The sequence below is a fragment of the Carex rostrata genome, chromosome 28 (genome assembly GCF_964058835.1).
Source record: "Carex rostrata chromosome 28, lpCarRost1.2, whole genome shotgun sequence".
Classification (NCBI taxonomy): domain Eukaryota; kingdom Viridiplantae; phylum Streptophyta; class Magnoliopsida; order Poales; family Cyperaceae; genus Carex; species Carex rostrata.
Window position 1 is genome coordinate 7,001,081 of NC_135945.1, and position 13,803 is coordinate 7,014,883.

At 34.9% G+C, this 13,803-nt stretch overlaps 2 protein-coding genes across 3 annotated transcripts; both read right to left on the bottom strand.

Annotated features, from left to right (window-relative positions):
- Positions 1-2,374: 2,374 nt before the first annotated feature.
- On the bottom strand, positions 2,375-5,429 carry LOC144545606 (cytochrome P450 CYP94D108-like). Of its 2 annotated transcripts, XM_078294170.1 has the most exons (2): positions 3,897-5,429; positions 2,375-2,496 (listed from the first exon to the last, which is right to left on the bottom strand). In XM_078294170.1, the coding sequence occupies exons 1-2, from the start codon at positions 5,335-5,337 to the stop codon at positions 2,456-2,458; spliced, it is 1,482 nt and encodes a 493-aa protein (XP_078150296.1). In that variant the 5' UTR covers positions 5,338-5,429; the 3' UTR covers positions 2,375-2,455. The 2 variants fall into 2 exon arrangements, with proteins under 2 accessions (XP_078150296.1, XP_078150295.1); XM_078294169.1 differs by lacking the exon at positions 2,375-2,496 and having other exon boundaries at positions 3,769-5,384.
- Positions 5,430-6,207: 778 nt separating this feature from the next.
- On the bottom strand, positions 6,208-12,997 carry LOC144545607 (uncharacterized). Its single transcript, XM_078294171.1, has 10 exons — positions 12,504-12,997; positions 12,115-12,182; positions 10,787-10,857; positions 9,835-10,065; positions 9,126-9,289; positions 8,239-8,294; positions 8,097-8,149; positions 7,869-7,995; positions 7,668-7,765; positions 6,208-6,430 (listed from the first exon to the last, which is right to left on the bottom strand). Exons 1-10 carry the CDS (start codon positions 12,836-12,838, stop codon positions 6,359-6,361), a joined length of 1,275 nt encoding a protein of 424 aa, XP_078150297.1. The 5' UTR covers positions 12,839-12,997; the 3' UTR covers positions 6,208-6,358.
- Between the last annotated feature and the right edge of the window lie 806 nt (positions 12,998-13,803).

Consider the following 13,803-nt stretch of genomic DNA (forward strand, 5'->3'; position numbering starts at 1 on the left):
TTATAGTTTCGAGTTGTAAACTTGTAGTGATTACTGAGTTGCGGGTCATAATTTGTTGGATTTTTTTATTCGCCATCTGAAATTGATATTTCGATTGCTTGATGGGCAAGGTTATTATGGAATCCAACATTTTGTGGGTCCATTCTCCATTGCTTGATGGGCAAGGCCATTATGTAATTAATCCGACTTTTTGTGGGCCTTAATAATTGACCGTCAAATTTTCCAAGTTCACAAATATTGACTTTTCTATAATATAATTCACTACCTAGCGCGCAGTCTAGCACCTGATTTCTGATGAAGAACTCGTTTCATAATTTTAGTTTAATTTTGTATTAATTTTAATTGTCAAAATATATTCTAGTTAGAACTTGTACAAACATCATTTTTCATAATTTATCAAGCTAATAATGACAATAATCGAACAAAAAAAAAAAAATATACAATGACAACACTAGTCCTAGAAGTTAGTCCCACTAAATGATTCCCATCCAATTTAGTCGAAAAACATTGATACTTAAAAATGTAAATTATATCCAACGGTTTTAATTTGACTTTTAAATTTTAATTTTTGAGTTATTAAAATTCTTAGACATTGGAATCCCCTCCTCGTTTTATTTAATGATAAATAATATACATGAAAGTCTTCGAGCTACAAAATTGTAACTGTACATTAAAGGTAAAAAATTAGGTACACTTGACAAATTGGAGTTATGTTTTGTTAGATAAAAATAACAAAAATGTTTTCTTTGAGCAACATTAACTTTACGAAATTTGATCCATTCCATAGAATAAAATTCGTCAGATTTTGAAAAATACCCGAACCATTAAATTTAGCAGCAGGTCGGCCCAATCTGGCCCGCTGGCAAAGTTAGCAGCCCAAGCCACCACTAGACTGACTAAGAGCCCACATCAGTTTCCAGTGCTCTCCTTTCCGAGAATGGGAGGCCGCAAAGAAATGGTAGTCCTTTTGTTTTTCTCTCATTAGGGAACGCACTTTATATTATCTAACCAGGACAAGATGGTCAATCCAAGATATTTACTTCCCAACAAAATAATAAAACAGCAACACATTCTTAATGAGAAGAGACAAAACAAAACAAAGTAAATGACATGATATATACATGGTGAGATGGCTTTAACATAAAATTGTGCACCTGGAAAACACGGGTACATGAGTGTTCTGACTTATTACATTACATAAAAACAAAGCTTGAAACAGTTGAGCATCAAAAACTTGAATGAAGATGGAAATTAACACAAAATGAAGCGGAGGTAAAATGAAACCCGATAGTGCCCGGTTCAGCTACCGGATGCTGTCCATATTTTTTTATATTCATCCTCGCAACTCTCTCTCTCTCCGTTTCAACAAAAAAAATCAGACTCTCTCTCTCTGTCTCTCTCAGTTCTCAGGTCCACCCCTGTCTCTCTCTCATCTCCGCTGCCACAGAAGAACGGTTACAATTTAGATATCAATTATCAATTTATATATGGTGTATTAATTAAATTCTGTTTTGGTATTGGTATTCAATTTAGGGTATTGGCATTGGTAATTTTGTGTTCAATTTAAGGTATTGGTATTGGTATTCAATTAAATTCTGATTTGGCATTGGTATTTGGTATCAATTTATGGTGTATTCAATTTAGAAACCTAATTAACTTGAATTCCTAATTGAATGTTTTGTTAACTGGCATATTTTTTTTGTTGATGTAAGCTGCTCGAACATCAAATTTAATTTTTTTTTTTGTTTGCGCTGGTGCAGATACCAGTATTCCTGCGTGCATCAACAGAGAAGATTTTGTCATCAGGTTTTTAGTTTTAGAGGGTAATTTTGTCATCAGGTTGGGCTTAAACGCATGAATGAATTAATGCATCTTCCTGCGTGCACATCAATGAGGATTTAAAAACTATGTGATGTAATTAACAACTTTTGCTAATGCAATGGGCAGCCTTGCATACCTTTCATCCAAGAAAAATAAATTTACTTTAATTCCTTGAACCCATTTAGTTAATGGATTTGAACCCGATAAACTATTGGAACTCAATTCCTGGCCTCTGCCAGTTAACAAAACATTCAGTCTCTCTTTATTATGTCAAAGGTATTGGTAGTTTAGGTTTGCAAGTAAGCCCCTGTGCCCTTGCCATTTAATTCAAAAAATAAAAAATAAATAAAATGTACCTAGCTTAATTAAGTCCATTTCTCAGGAATAAATATAGATACAAGCAAGGAATAGTCAACTGCTACATAAAACAATATACACAAAATTAAACTAGAGGAGTGGCAATCCTCAAGTTTTGTAACGACATCCTATTACAATATATATATATATAATAAAACCCTTTCCATCAATCAGGTCTCTCTCAAACTAATGCATATCAAACAAATAAATAGACTCATTATTTTTATAAATAAGATAATAAATAAATAGCAACAACAAACATTAATTTGATCACATATTAATTATGTTCTCTCTTCGAGAACTTGACCGGCAGTCCACCTTTCAAAAACTTCAATATTACGTATTTTCCCCTCCAAAATCAATAATTGCATATTTATTCTTTAAAATTGTAAAAACTCACGTATTTGTCCAATCCAACATATTTAACATTAACTTCATATTAATTCCCATTTTACCCTTATAAGAATTAAAATAAATTAATTATAGATTCCATCTGATTTGTCATCACCCAGTCTACCCGAATGATACCAGTAAGGTGCTATTTACACTCCATTTAGATAATACACTTGAATAGTATAACGATATCAACTATTGAACAGCTAGTAAAGAAATGACCTCCAAAAACAACAACGATGAAAGCATAACTAAGGTTTAATGAATTTTGAGGAAAAATAAAGTTCTTGCCCTTCATTTGATTGCATTGAAACAGGTACATGAGTTTTCTGACTTATTACATTAGATAAAAACAAAGCTCGAAACAGTTGAGCATCAAAATGAAGATGGAAATTAACACAAAATGAAGCGGAGGTAAAATGAAACCCGGTAGTGCCTGGTTCAGCTACTGGATCCTGTCCATATTTTTTTATATTCATCCTCGCAAATATTGTTGTACCAGTAATTGTATCAGAAGTACCAGTGTCTTCAGTGGTACCATCGGCAATGTTGTTGCCTCTCTTTTCTGGTCCTTCTTGGCAACACTTTTGTACCAGCAGTACCAGGGGCACCATTGTCTCCATTGGCAGCATCGATACTGCTGATACTAACGGTATTGTGGTGTTGTCAGTCCATTTGCAAGTGGCCTCCTGAGTCGAGACCAGTGCTGCACAACTATGTTTTGGTAGTACCTGAATCAGTACGACAGACTGAAATTTCAGCTTAATTGACAAAATTTTGAATTATTCAAGGAAAAATTTACACCTTAATTTGCTGTAAATTATTATGTAATATTTAACCAATAGAGGCGTTGTAACTTTAGGACCTTAATTCACACCTTAAAATCTGCATGAGACAAAGAAAGTGAAACCTGATTAATAGCTTCTTCAAATGCAACAAAATCAAACTCTCCTCCAGTGTTTGTTTGGCGCCTTTGCGGGCATTCAGAGTGTCTCAGACGGAGAGATGAGAATAAGGCAAGACGTGTCTTAGACGGAGAGAAATGAGAAAAGGGCAAGGGTACAATTGTCTCAAATAATATTATTTAACTGCTTTTGGATAAATTTGATATATTATAGAGTTATATTGGATAAATATGTGAAGTTTTAAGATTTTAAAGAATAAATATGTAATTATTGATTTTTAAGGGGGAAATACGTAATATTGAAGATTTAGAAGGGGATACAAGAAATTCCCCATTATTATAAATAAGATAATAACTAAATAGAAACAACAAACATATTATTATATATGTTCTCTCTTCGAGAACTTGGCCGGCAGTCCACCTTTCATCTTTAATGTTCCTCCTACCAAATGGTCTGGCTTCCCCTCCATCACAACTTCAATCTTATACCTTTCAAACAAGAATGCGGCAATCGATTTCATTTGTATGTACGCCATCTCTTTTCCCAAACACATTCTTGGACCGGCATGAAACACTGAGTACTTGAACGGGCTTTCGGGCTTGAAAACCCCATTCTCCAACCACCTCTCTGGTTTATATTCGCTACAGTCTACCCCCCATATATCCTCCATCCGACCCATGGCATATGCATGGTAACTAACTGCCCATCCCTTTTTAACAACTGTTCCGTCTGGTAAAGTGTCGTCTTCCTTGCATGACTGTGTGTCAATTGCCAATGGAGGATATAACCTCATGGCTTCTGTTATGGCAGCATGTAGGTAATGCATCTCTCTTAACTCATCATACCCAAACATTTCACTAGAGGAAGTACTTTTAATGTTTCTAATTGATCTTATCTCTTGTAGAATTTTTTCCTCCACATCAGGTTGGGTCAACACAAGCCAGAAAAACCATGACAGTGCAGCTGAGACGGTATCACCACCGGCAAGTAGGAGGTTAGTGACAAAATCTACTAAATTCACCATAGTGTGTTCTTCACTGGAGGCGATGTGAGATATGAGATCGCTCTTCTTACTCGAAGGTTTTTCTAACTTCTCATGAATTATCCTTGTTACATGGCTCTTAATCTTAACAATAGATTCTCTCAACCTTTTTTCACTCCCAATATTAAGCCATTTCATACCCCTCCACACAATAGGAAACCGCTTGATGAGACAATCGATTGCCTCGGCACACGATCTCATTAACTCGGAACCCTCTTCAGTTAGACTAGCTGGGTCGACATCAAATACAACTCTGCTCACATTATCAAATGCAAACCGCTCTAGAACATCTTGGATGTCTATAAGCTCCCCCTTCTCACTCATTCTCTCCACGTAGGGAATGAGTCGATGTATGATCTCAGAGTCAAATGTGTCCACCATAAAACCACGCAGAGAGCGAGTCGCGAAGGCCAAGCTGGCAGTCTTACGCTGCCAATGCCAGTGCTCACCATTAGAGTTGAATATTCCATGACCTAAGAGATCCTCTAGCAAGGATATGGTTGTTTCACTTCTCGGGTAGTTTTCAGATTTTGTTTTCAGAATGTATTCAACATTCTTTGGGTTGGCGGTTAGAATACCGGCACGAAAACCAATGACTCGTGACACTGTTGTATGGGTTGGGTTATCGATTAGGATTTCAGTTGTCCAGTCAAAAATGCGGTTGCGGTTTTTAATGACATCAAACAAATCACCGATAAGAGGGTAGGTTTTGTGGCAAAATGTGGTGGTTTGTTTCTTTGGGTCTTGATGGAAGAAGTGGTATAATGTGAGAAGAAGAATGGGGATGAGAAAGCATGAGAAAATTAGAGAAAGATCCATACTTTTTTTTAATCAATTAAAATAATGATATGGATTGAATGGGTAAAACTGTGAGCTTTGTTTGAGCTTTATAGTTTCGAGTTGTAATGCTTCCTGAGTGCGGGTCATAATTTGTTGGATTTTTTATTCGCCATCTGAAATTGAAATTGATATTTCCATTCCTTGATAGGCAAGGTTATTGTGGAATCCGACATTTTGCTTGATGGGCAAGGCCATTATGTAATTAATCCGACTTTTTGTGGGCCTTAATAATTGACCGTCAATTTTTTCCAAGCTCACCAATATTGACCTCTTATCACTCATCAGTGATTTGTTTGATGTCATTAAAAATCGGAACCGTATTTTTGACATGACACTGCACTGCCGACTGCCATCCTTTTGGTCGTTGGCGCCTTTTCATACATGCACTTGCACTATATTTTGTTTTTCCTGTTTTGCTATTATTTTATACTACTACTACAATAATCTCTGGTCATCTCAGACGGCAACGTATGTGCTGGTAGCTGCCATAGCCCATAGAGCAAGAACATATGTAATCAGACTTTTCTATTAATCAAAATGCCCATGGGCTTTCACCAAAAAAAAAAATTCACTGCCTAGCACCTGATTTCTGATGAACTCGTTTCATAATTTTAATAGCCAAAATATATTCTAGTCAATATCATTTTCCATAATTTATCAAGCTAATAATGACAATAATCTAACAAAAAATACAATGACAAGTTGACAACACTAGTACTAGAAGTTGGTCCCAAAAATTTCTAACTCAAGGATTACCAACCGACTTAGTCCTATAAAGGAGCCAACCAAAGTCATTCTATAATTTGAAATTTTCAAGAGAAAAATTAACAATTAAAGATGAGTTAGCAATTGTGACAAGAAACAATATTCTTTTTATTTAATGATAAATAATATACATGAAGGTCTTCGAGCTACAAAATTGTAACTTTATTCAAGGTAAAAAATTAGGTACACTTCACAAATTGGAGGAATGTTGTGTTAGATAAATATAACAAATAAGTTAGACGAGAAAATTATCAATCATATGAAGAATAACATCTTCTCCATCAGAGTTTAGCCAGTAGCTTTTCACCTGTAAAAGTTCACTTCGGTAAGCAAAAGCTTATAGGAACTATGGATGTTGGTTGACCATACTAAAAAGATAAACACAAGAATATAAGCAAAATAGGGAGAAATGCATGTACACCCCTCATAAACCTTGAAATTACGTATTACACCCAGTAAAATTCATAATATCATTTACCCTTAGAGAGTTAAAAAAATCACAAATTTACCCAATTTATTGCCTTTTATTTATTAAATCACATTTTAAATTTATAAAGTACCTATTTATACCCTTTGTTAAAAAAATTAAAAAAAATATGTAGCATGTGTAAAAAATATAATTGGTCATTTTGTGAGAGCAAACCATTCATTTCCCGACTTGTGACGCACACAGGCATATACCTAAATGTCACTATGTATGCATGAAGTAGAGAAATGAACCATTTGTCCTCACACAAACTTACCCAATTAGGACTTTCACATGGTCACATGCTACATATTTCTAAGTTTATAATATAGGAGAAATTGGGTATTTTTTTATAAATTTAATAAGAGTTTCAATCAAAAAGCAATAAATTGGGTAAATTTGTAAGTTCTTCAAATTTAGAAAGGTAAATATGGTATAATGAAATTTAGAGGGGAAACACGTAATTTCAAAGTTTTTTAGGGGTATACATGAAATTACCCCAGAAAAATAACTCAAGTAATTAACCATCCTAAATTCAAAGGAATGTCATAATTAAATTAGAAAAATAAAGCTTTAGGGTAAATATAAGCTAACCAAGGGGGTTACTGATCTACTAGACTGGACGTGTCTTAATTTCAAATTTTTTTTAATTTTTCGAGTTTGGTTTGTATAAAACCAAGAGATTAAAAATTGTTGAAAGTGAACTCCAATTTATTTTTCAAAATTTTGATCTTAATACAAAAACAAACTTGAAAAATCAAAAGTTAGAAACATAAATGCTTCACTCATCAAGTAGATTAATATCAATAAGTCAAATTCCTTTGTCTCAAGCTCATCAAAGAATTTTTAACTCGTGATAGCTAATCTCATGGTTTCTCAAATCTCAAATGAAGAGTGTTCTCTGCTTTTCACATGGTTCATTAGAATTTTCTAGAACAAGTTCACTATGTTAACGTGCCAAAGGGAAGTTTCTTAGAGTTTCTTATAACATAGGGGGCATACTTAAAGAACATTAGAATGAGATAGCCTTGTTTGCAATTTCATGATAATAAAAAGGCTTATTTTATATTTAACATACATGGATAGTGTTATGTGCAACATATCTCTGACGACTCTTCTGGAAGCTTACATCCACACGTTCCCATGATACCTGTCTTAGCCCTCTTATCATTTCCTCTGCAGACAATTAAAGCAGATGTTTGATCTTATCATTTAATTCCAGTATATATTTCAATAGATTTCAAAAGACAAATAATGAGTTATTAGTGCAAAATCAGACCTTCTAGGTCATTTACTTGAGACCTGCCATGTATTGATGATGATGCTTCTGTTTTATTTGGATCTAGGTCTCCTTTATCAACATGTACTATATGTGGGTATTTGTCATCACGTACAAGCAACCGATGCTGACAGTAAAAAGAATAAATATAGATTGAAACAACAGTATATTGAATAGAGAGCGGGGAAATGAAATAATATTATAAGTGTGACATGACTTATCACATACATTCGGCAACTCGTGCTGACGACGGATTGATGATGTTCTCCATCCTACCATATCTTTTTAAAAGAAGTTAAGATGATACATACTGAGATAAATTGCAATCAAAAGGCTGTATGCTAAATTTACATTATTGCAAAAAGGATACGATCAAAGTTTGCATTTGCATATGCAACTCGTCGCTTGAAAGACCGTAGAGCTGACCTAAAAAGTGTGTAACAAAAGATAAAAGTAATTATAAAATTGTCTCTTGTACCCCCACCCCCTCCCAATGCAAAATCGTCACACAACACATGATCCTGAATTGGTGTGTTTATCAGTTCGTTTCGGTTCGGTTAAAACCGAAATAAAATAGGCAAACCAAAATTTTATTCGGTTTCTGAAAATACAACCAAACTGACCGAAATAAACTTATCAACCGAACCAAACAAATGGTTGAACTGAAATAAGAAGACTGCTAAAAAAATAAACAGTTTTTGTTAATTTTTTTGAATTTTTTTATAGGCTCAAAAGAATTATTTATTTCAATACACAACATTAAATTAGGGTTTAGTGATTTTCCTACTCAAGGAGAAAGAAAACATTCATAATTTTTTTTATAGGCTCAACAAAATTATACTCCTCTTTTCGGTCGATTCGGTCTAACAGGTTTTAAAAGTTTCTAAACCAAACCAAACCAAACCAAACAATTAAATTGGTTATAAAAAATGAACCGAACCGATCCATTTAACCGGAAAAACCAAACTGTTTAATCCAAACTCTTTCGGTTCAGTTTAATTACAATTAAACCAACCAACAACCAAGCCTTTAGTCCCAAACGAGTTGGGGTAGGCTACAATTAAACCGGTTTTAAAAAATGAACCGAACCAATCCATTTAACCGGAAAAACCAAACCATTTAATCCGAACTCTCTCAGTTCCCTAATCCTGAAAGCATGATATCTCATGCATAGGCAAATCTTCCATTCTATATTTCTTCTTAGCAACAAATACATGTTTCATTTAATTTCAAAAGAGAATGAAGAAGAACAAAGACCTGAATTTGATGTTGTCACAGTCGTCAACCATGCGAAGGAGAAGAGGTGGCTTCCCATCATCACTGTCAGTGAGAAACAAATGCTTTCCAGTTCTTCCCGCAATCCAGTGTGCGGTTTCCAATGCTCTCTTTTCCAAGAATGGGAGGCCGCAAAGAAATGGTAGCTGGTTCAATAAAACCTAAGCATGAGACTCAACAAAATATAGTACATTTCCTTTTGCTAGATGGTCATAAGGGCAATTAGGCAGCATGTCAGGTGAATCAATTTGGCTGATTTTACATCAAAATAGGTAGACAACAACTTTTCTTTCTTTTTATAATTTCCCAGTCATTGTAATGTTTAGGTGCTATATGCAAATGACAACAAGAAATCAGAAGGTAGATACAAAGATCAGAAATACTGTCAGTTGTAAATGAAATGATATATGCCTATACGGTGAGATGGCTTTAACATAAAATTGTTCACCGGGAAAACAAGGGGTGTTGGATGCGCAGTACAATTTTGGGTTCCAAGTATGAACTGCTTTAAAAGCAATTTGGATGAGGAAACAATATGTTTATTTTAATCACCTTTTAGTTATATAGCAATTGGATGTTATTCATTAATAATAGTGCATGCAATTCACAAAAGATTTTACTAATCTAGCAACCTTACAAAAAGAAAGGACCACAGAAAAGCAAAATATCCAGGCAATATAACACATCTTACCTGTTTATTCCCTCTCGAACCAAGATGAGGAGAGGCAAAGGTGATAAAATTCATAGGCACTAAGCCTGCTATCAGGCCCTTTCCCCCACTACCTTCATTTATATTGATGTCAAACTGAGAAGGTTGTTCATAGAGCCTTCCAATTGCATACCTTGCCACCAACCCACCTAATGAGTGCGCCACAAATGATATCTTCTGTACCCCTCTTCTTTGTACCACCACTGACCTTACCTATAACAAATGTGTTAGTAGGTAGGTCTGAACAATTATGGGGCAGAACTAGAAAATTAAAATTGGGGGGCTGAATAAGTTACTGTAGTGTAATTTTATTTTATAAGAGGGGCTCAAATGTATAAATACTTGTACAAATCATAAAAATATAAAGGACAAAACTGTTAACTTTTTAATTTATATTGGTGGCTAAGCCCCCCCTATCCAATACATGGATCCCCCCTGTAACCTGACCTGCAACTGACAAACTGGTTTCTTTTTTTTTTGTTTTTAGATTGCATTGGCAGTACTGACCAGGTCCAACATGACACAATTGATTAATATCTTTTGTTAAAACAGATCTAAACTTTCTGTTAGCCTTACAATTTTCATTAACAATATATTCATACAATATATTTTTGTAAACCGGTCAATTTCTGGTGTAGGAATAACTCAATCTAACAGTATTTAATATGCTAAACTGACATATGACTAGTCATCTGGTCCTGCTTCTACTTGGTATAACAGTTATTGCGGGAATTACCAGTGCCAAGTTTTTAAAAACAGATGAGAGCCATGGAGGTCAGTATAAGAGGGAATAAAAAGTCTAATTTTTTAAATTTCAAAAGTCAATGATTGTTATTACTGAAAAGAAACACTAAAATATGTAACTAGCATTTAAAGCCACGAACCTTCAACAACAACAACAAAAAAGTATGTAACTAAATGTTGAATATATTACCTCATCAGCTAGCCTCTCACCCATCAAGTCAACTCCATCAAATGTTAGCATAGCAGAGTTGCACTCACTACCTGCTTTAGAAAGTTTGAATTAGAAAAGGAGATGTTTCCAAAAGAAAGAAACACAACTTTCGATGCCCCCTTCAAAAATTTTGAAATACAACTTCTCAAATCTCAATATATAGTATTGCCTCCAATCAGATGCCTTTAGCTAATTGCTAAATTTAACTCAAGTTTATCATTCACATTGTGATGCCATTATCCACATAATTGTTAGCCTGCAATTCAGTTCCATATAGTCCAAGATCTCCCACTAAAGTGCATTATTTTCTTTCATAATCATATGAATATCATTAGAGAGTATCATTTTTTCAAAACAATAATTGAATGATTACAAGTTAAATAAATCTTTTCATTCTCTTACTGAGAATATGAAGAATATTTATCTAAGGGTGCATGGTGCAGCAGGAATTTTTTTAATATGTGCTTCATCATTATTCATAACAATTGTAATAATTCACTAAAGAATACATGTTGCAAGTACCAATCATGAGCAATGTTTGGCCTTAACAAGAGAAGGAACAGAAATCAGAGGTTTTGTATTTTATGGACATGGTAGCAGATTTAGCCCAGAATAATAAAATTTACTTAGATTTGAGAGAAGATGGATTTGGTTAATTTTAACCGTATTTAATCCAAACTCAAGAGAATGGGCACTATTGAAAAATTTGAGAACTTTGAGGGGCACTATTATTTTTTGTGACAGGTACATATAACATTTCCAAACTTTGAAAGGGTATATAGAAAACTCTACCAAGGAAATATATGCCCCCTTTAAGGTATCTGTAAACAGGAGATGATAACAGTCCCTACACATTAATTTCTCAGCCATACCCCTAAAACCTTTAGAGTTTCATTGAGTGTGATTTTGTGAAAAGTTTATCAAATTAAACTGCAATTAAATAATGGTGACAAAGTCTAAATATGTTCTTTCTTTTCCTAAGACCCTTTAATCAAATATTGCCCCCAAACCAGAAAAGGACAACATAAATGCGTACAAAATCCAGTTTCCAACAAAATAAAAACTATTTCCTTACATATACTTTTTAACTTTGATATTTTAATCTAAAAATCCGACTATAGCCAGGCCCATATATAAGCGAGGCAATAGGATACACATGCAGTACCATTCTGACAAGAATCATTATCTTTCAAATATACATGCATTCCACTTATGAGTTATAGCCTTGAGCTTTATATCTAGCAGGCATAAATTTAGAAAATTAAGGAAAGTTGTTTTAAAAAAGGAAATGAGAATGAAGAACGCACGATGTACAATTACTTTATCTGGAATTCGCTTCACAAACTGCTCTGCTGCAAATCTCCAATCCTCTGCACTGTAACCAAATAAAATGGTGTTCAATTAAGATGAGCTCAGATTCTTTTATTATGATTTAACTGAACTCATTTTATATACTGTGATGTAGAAACAAATAATTAATTATAAAGAACACATGTATATAATAAGGTGATAATGAAGCTACCTCATTACCAGTGAATTTAAAACTCAAATAAACAACTATCTAACCACAGCTGTCTTGGGTTAAATTACTTTTGATCTCATTTTAAAGGGAGAAAAAGGCTTGGATGGAATTTACAAACAATAAACAATGCAGGGCTCAATTGTAAAAAAAAAAAAAATAAGAAAAAAGGTTCACCTCCCAACTAAGCCGTTAACCATGATTATTAAATGCTCGGGAAATCGGCCTTGCTCAGCCGCCTCGGATTTCGCGCTCCAAATGTCCTCTCCTCCACCGCGGGTGGGCTCCACTGCCAGGTACTTCTCCTTGTCCTTCTCCTTCAACTTCTCCATCTGCTTCACCACCGGTGACCAGAAGCAGCACACCCACTTACTCCTCTCAGTATGCTGACTCTGCTCCTGTGTAGTGGAACCCCACAGCCTGATTCGCGTCACCGCACGGTGCCAGTGGTCCCGACGCGGATGGCCAGCCGATAAAACGGTCGTTCCGGCCATCGACGCCGCCGCTAGCATTAATCAGGGGGGAGAGAGAGAAAGAGAGTGAGATATTCGTCAGTGGAAGTAGGAAACCCTAGGCTTGAGAGTTGAGAGTGATGAGCGAAGACTTGGAGAAGTATAAATTTTGAAAATTCCACGGTGCAAACTGCAAAAGACGCGAGCAAATATACTGAAGTGAATACAAACCTCAACTCAACTGAAAATTGAGGGTTGGCGATTATCACATGCCAATATGCCATTGAAAGCCCAACTGTCGGACCATACCGGTCCAAAATTACTTGAAAAAAACCTCAACCTCGGCCATTTTTATTAATATCCCTTAAAAAAAATTAATTTTAAAAATAATTTTGTGTACCATTTTATTTTTATTTTTGCCCTTACTGCCTGAGCTTCGGGCGGCCCAAAAACCCTGTGAGGCGCCAGCCCCACAGGCGGCCCATATGGCAAGTGAGGCGCCAGCTCCTGGGACGCCCCATTAGGCATGTGAGGCGCCACCCCCACAAGCGCCCCATATGTCAACTGATTTAAGCGTTTTCTGCCTCTGCCAATTCAATTCGCGATTTGAGAACTTCTCTTCAGGCGAGGAGCTGAGTGAATAGGTATTTTTTTTAATTATAATAATTAGTCATTACTGTTGCTAATTTACTGTAGCTAATTTACTGTGACTGTTGCACGTACTGTAACTTACTGTAAATTTACTGTAGCAATTTACTGTAATTGTATCAATTACTGTACACCTACTGTAGCAAAATTGTAATTTTTTTTTAATTATTTTCCAATTAGTCATTTATTACTGTACCTGTTATTATGTCATGTAATACTTGTAATTTTTTTTTTTAAATGTAGTTTGTTAAAGAAGAGATGTTAGTTGCACTGTATGTCGGCGACAAACTAGAAAGGGGTGAAGATGGCGTGCATTACATGAAAGAAGCCGCATTTGGCTTCGAGATTAATGAAAATACCACATTTCAGGAACTGAA

Bases quoted from the DNA above. Each gene is read 5' to 3' on its own strand.
- LOC144545606 (XM_078294170.1), bottom strand. From the start codon at position 5,337: ATGGATCTTTCTCTAATTTTCTCATGCTTTCTCATCCCCATTCTTCTT. The intron at 2,497-3,896 runs GTGGACTGCCGG...AGTTTTTGAAAG, and splicing joins AGGAACATTAAAGATGAAAG to GTGGACTGCCGGTCAAGTTC.
- LOC144545607 (XM_078294171.1), bottom strand. From the start codon at position 12,838: ATGCTAGCGGCGGCGTCGATGGCCGGAACGACCGTTTTATCGGCTGGC. The intron at 9,290-9,834 runs GTAAGATGTGTT...TTATTGAACCAG, and splicing joins GTTCGAGAGGGAATAAACAG to CTACCATTTCTTTGCGGCCT. The intron at 7,766-7,868 runs GTCTGATTTTGC...AATTGTCTGCAG, and splicing joins TCAAGTAAATGACCTAGAAG to AGGAAATGATAAGAGGGCTA.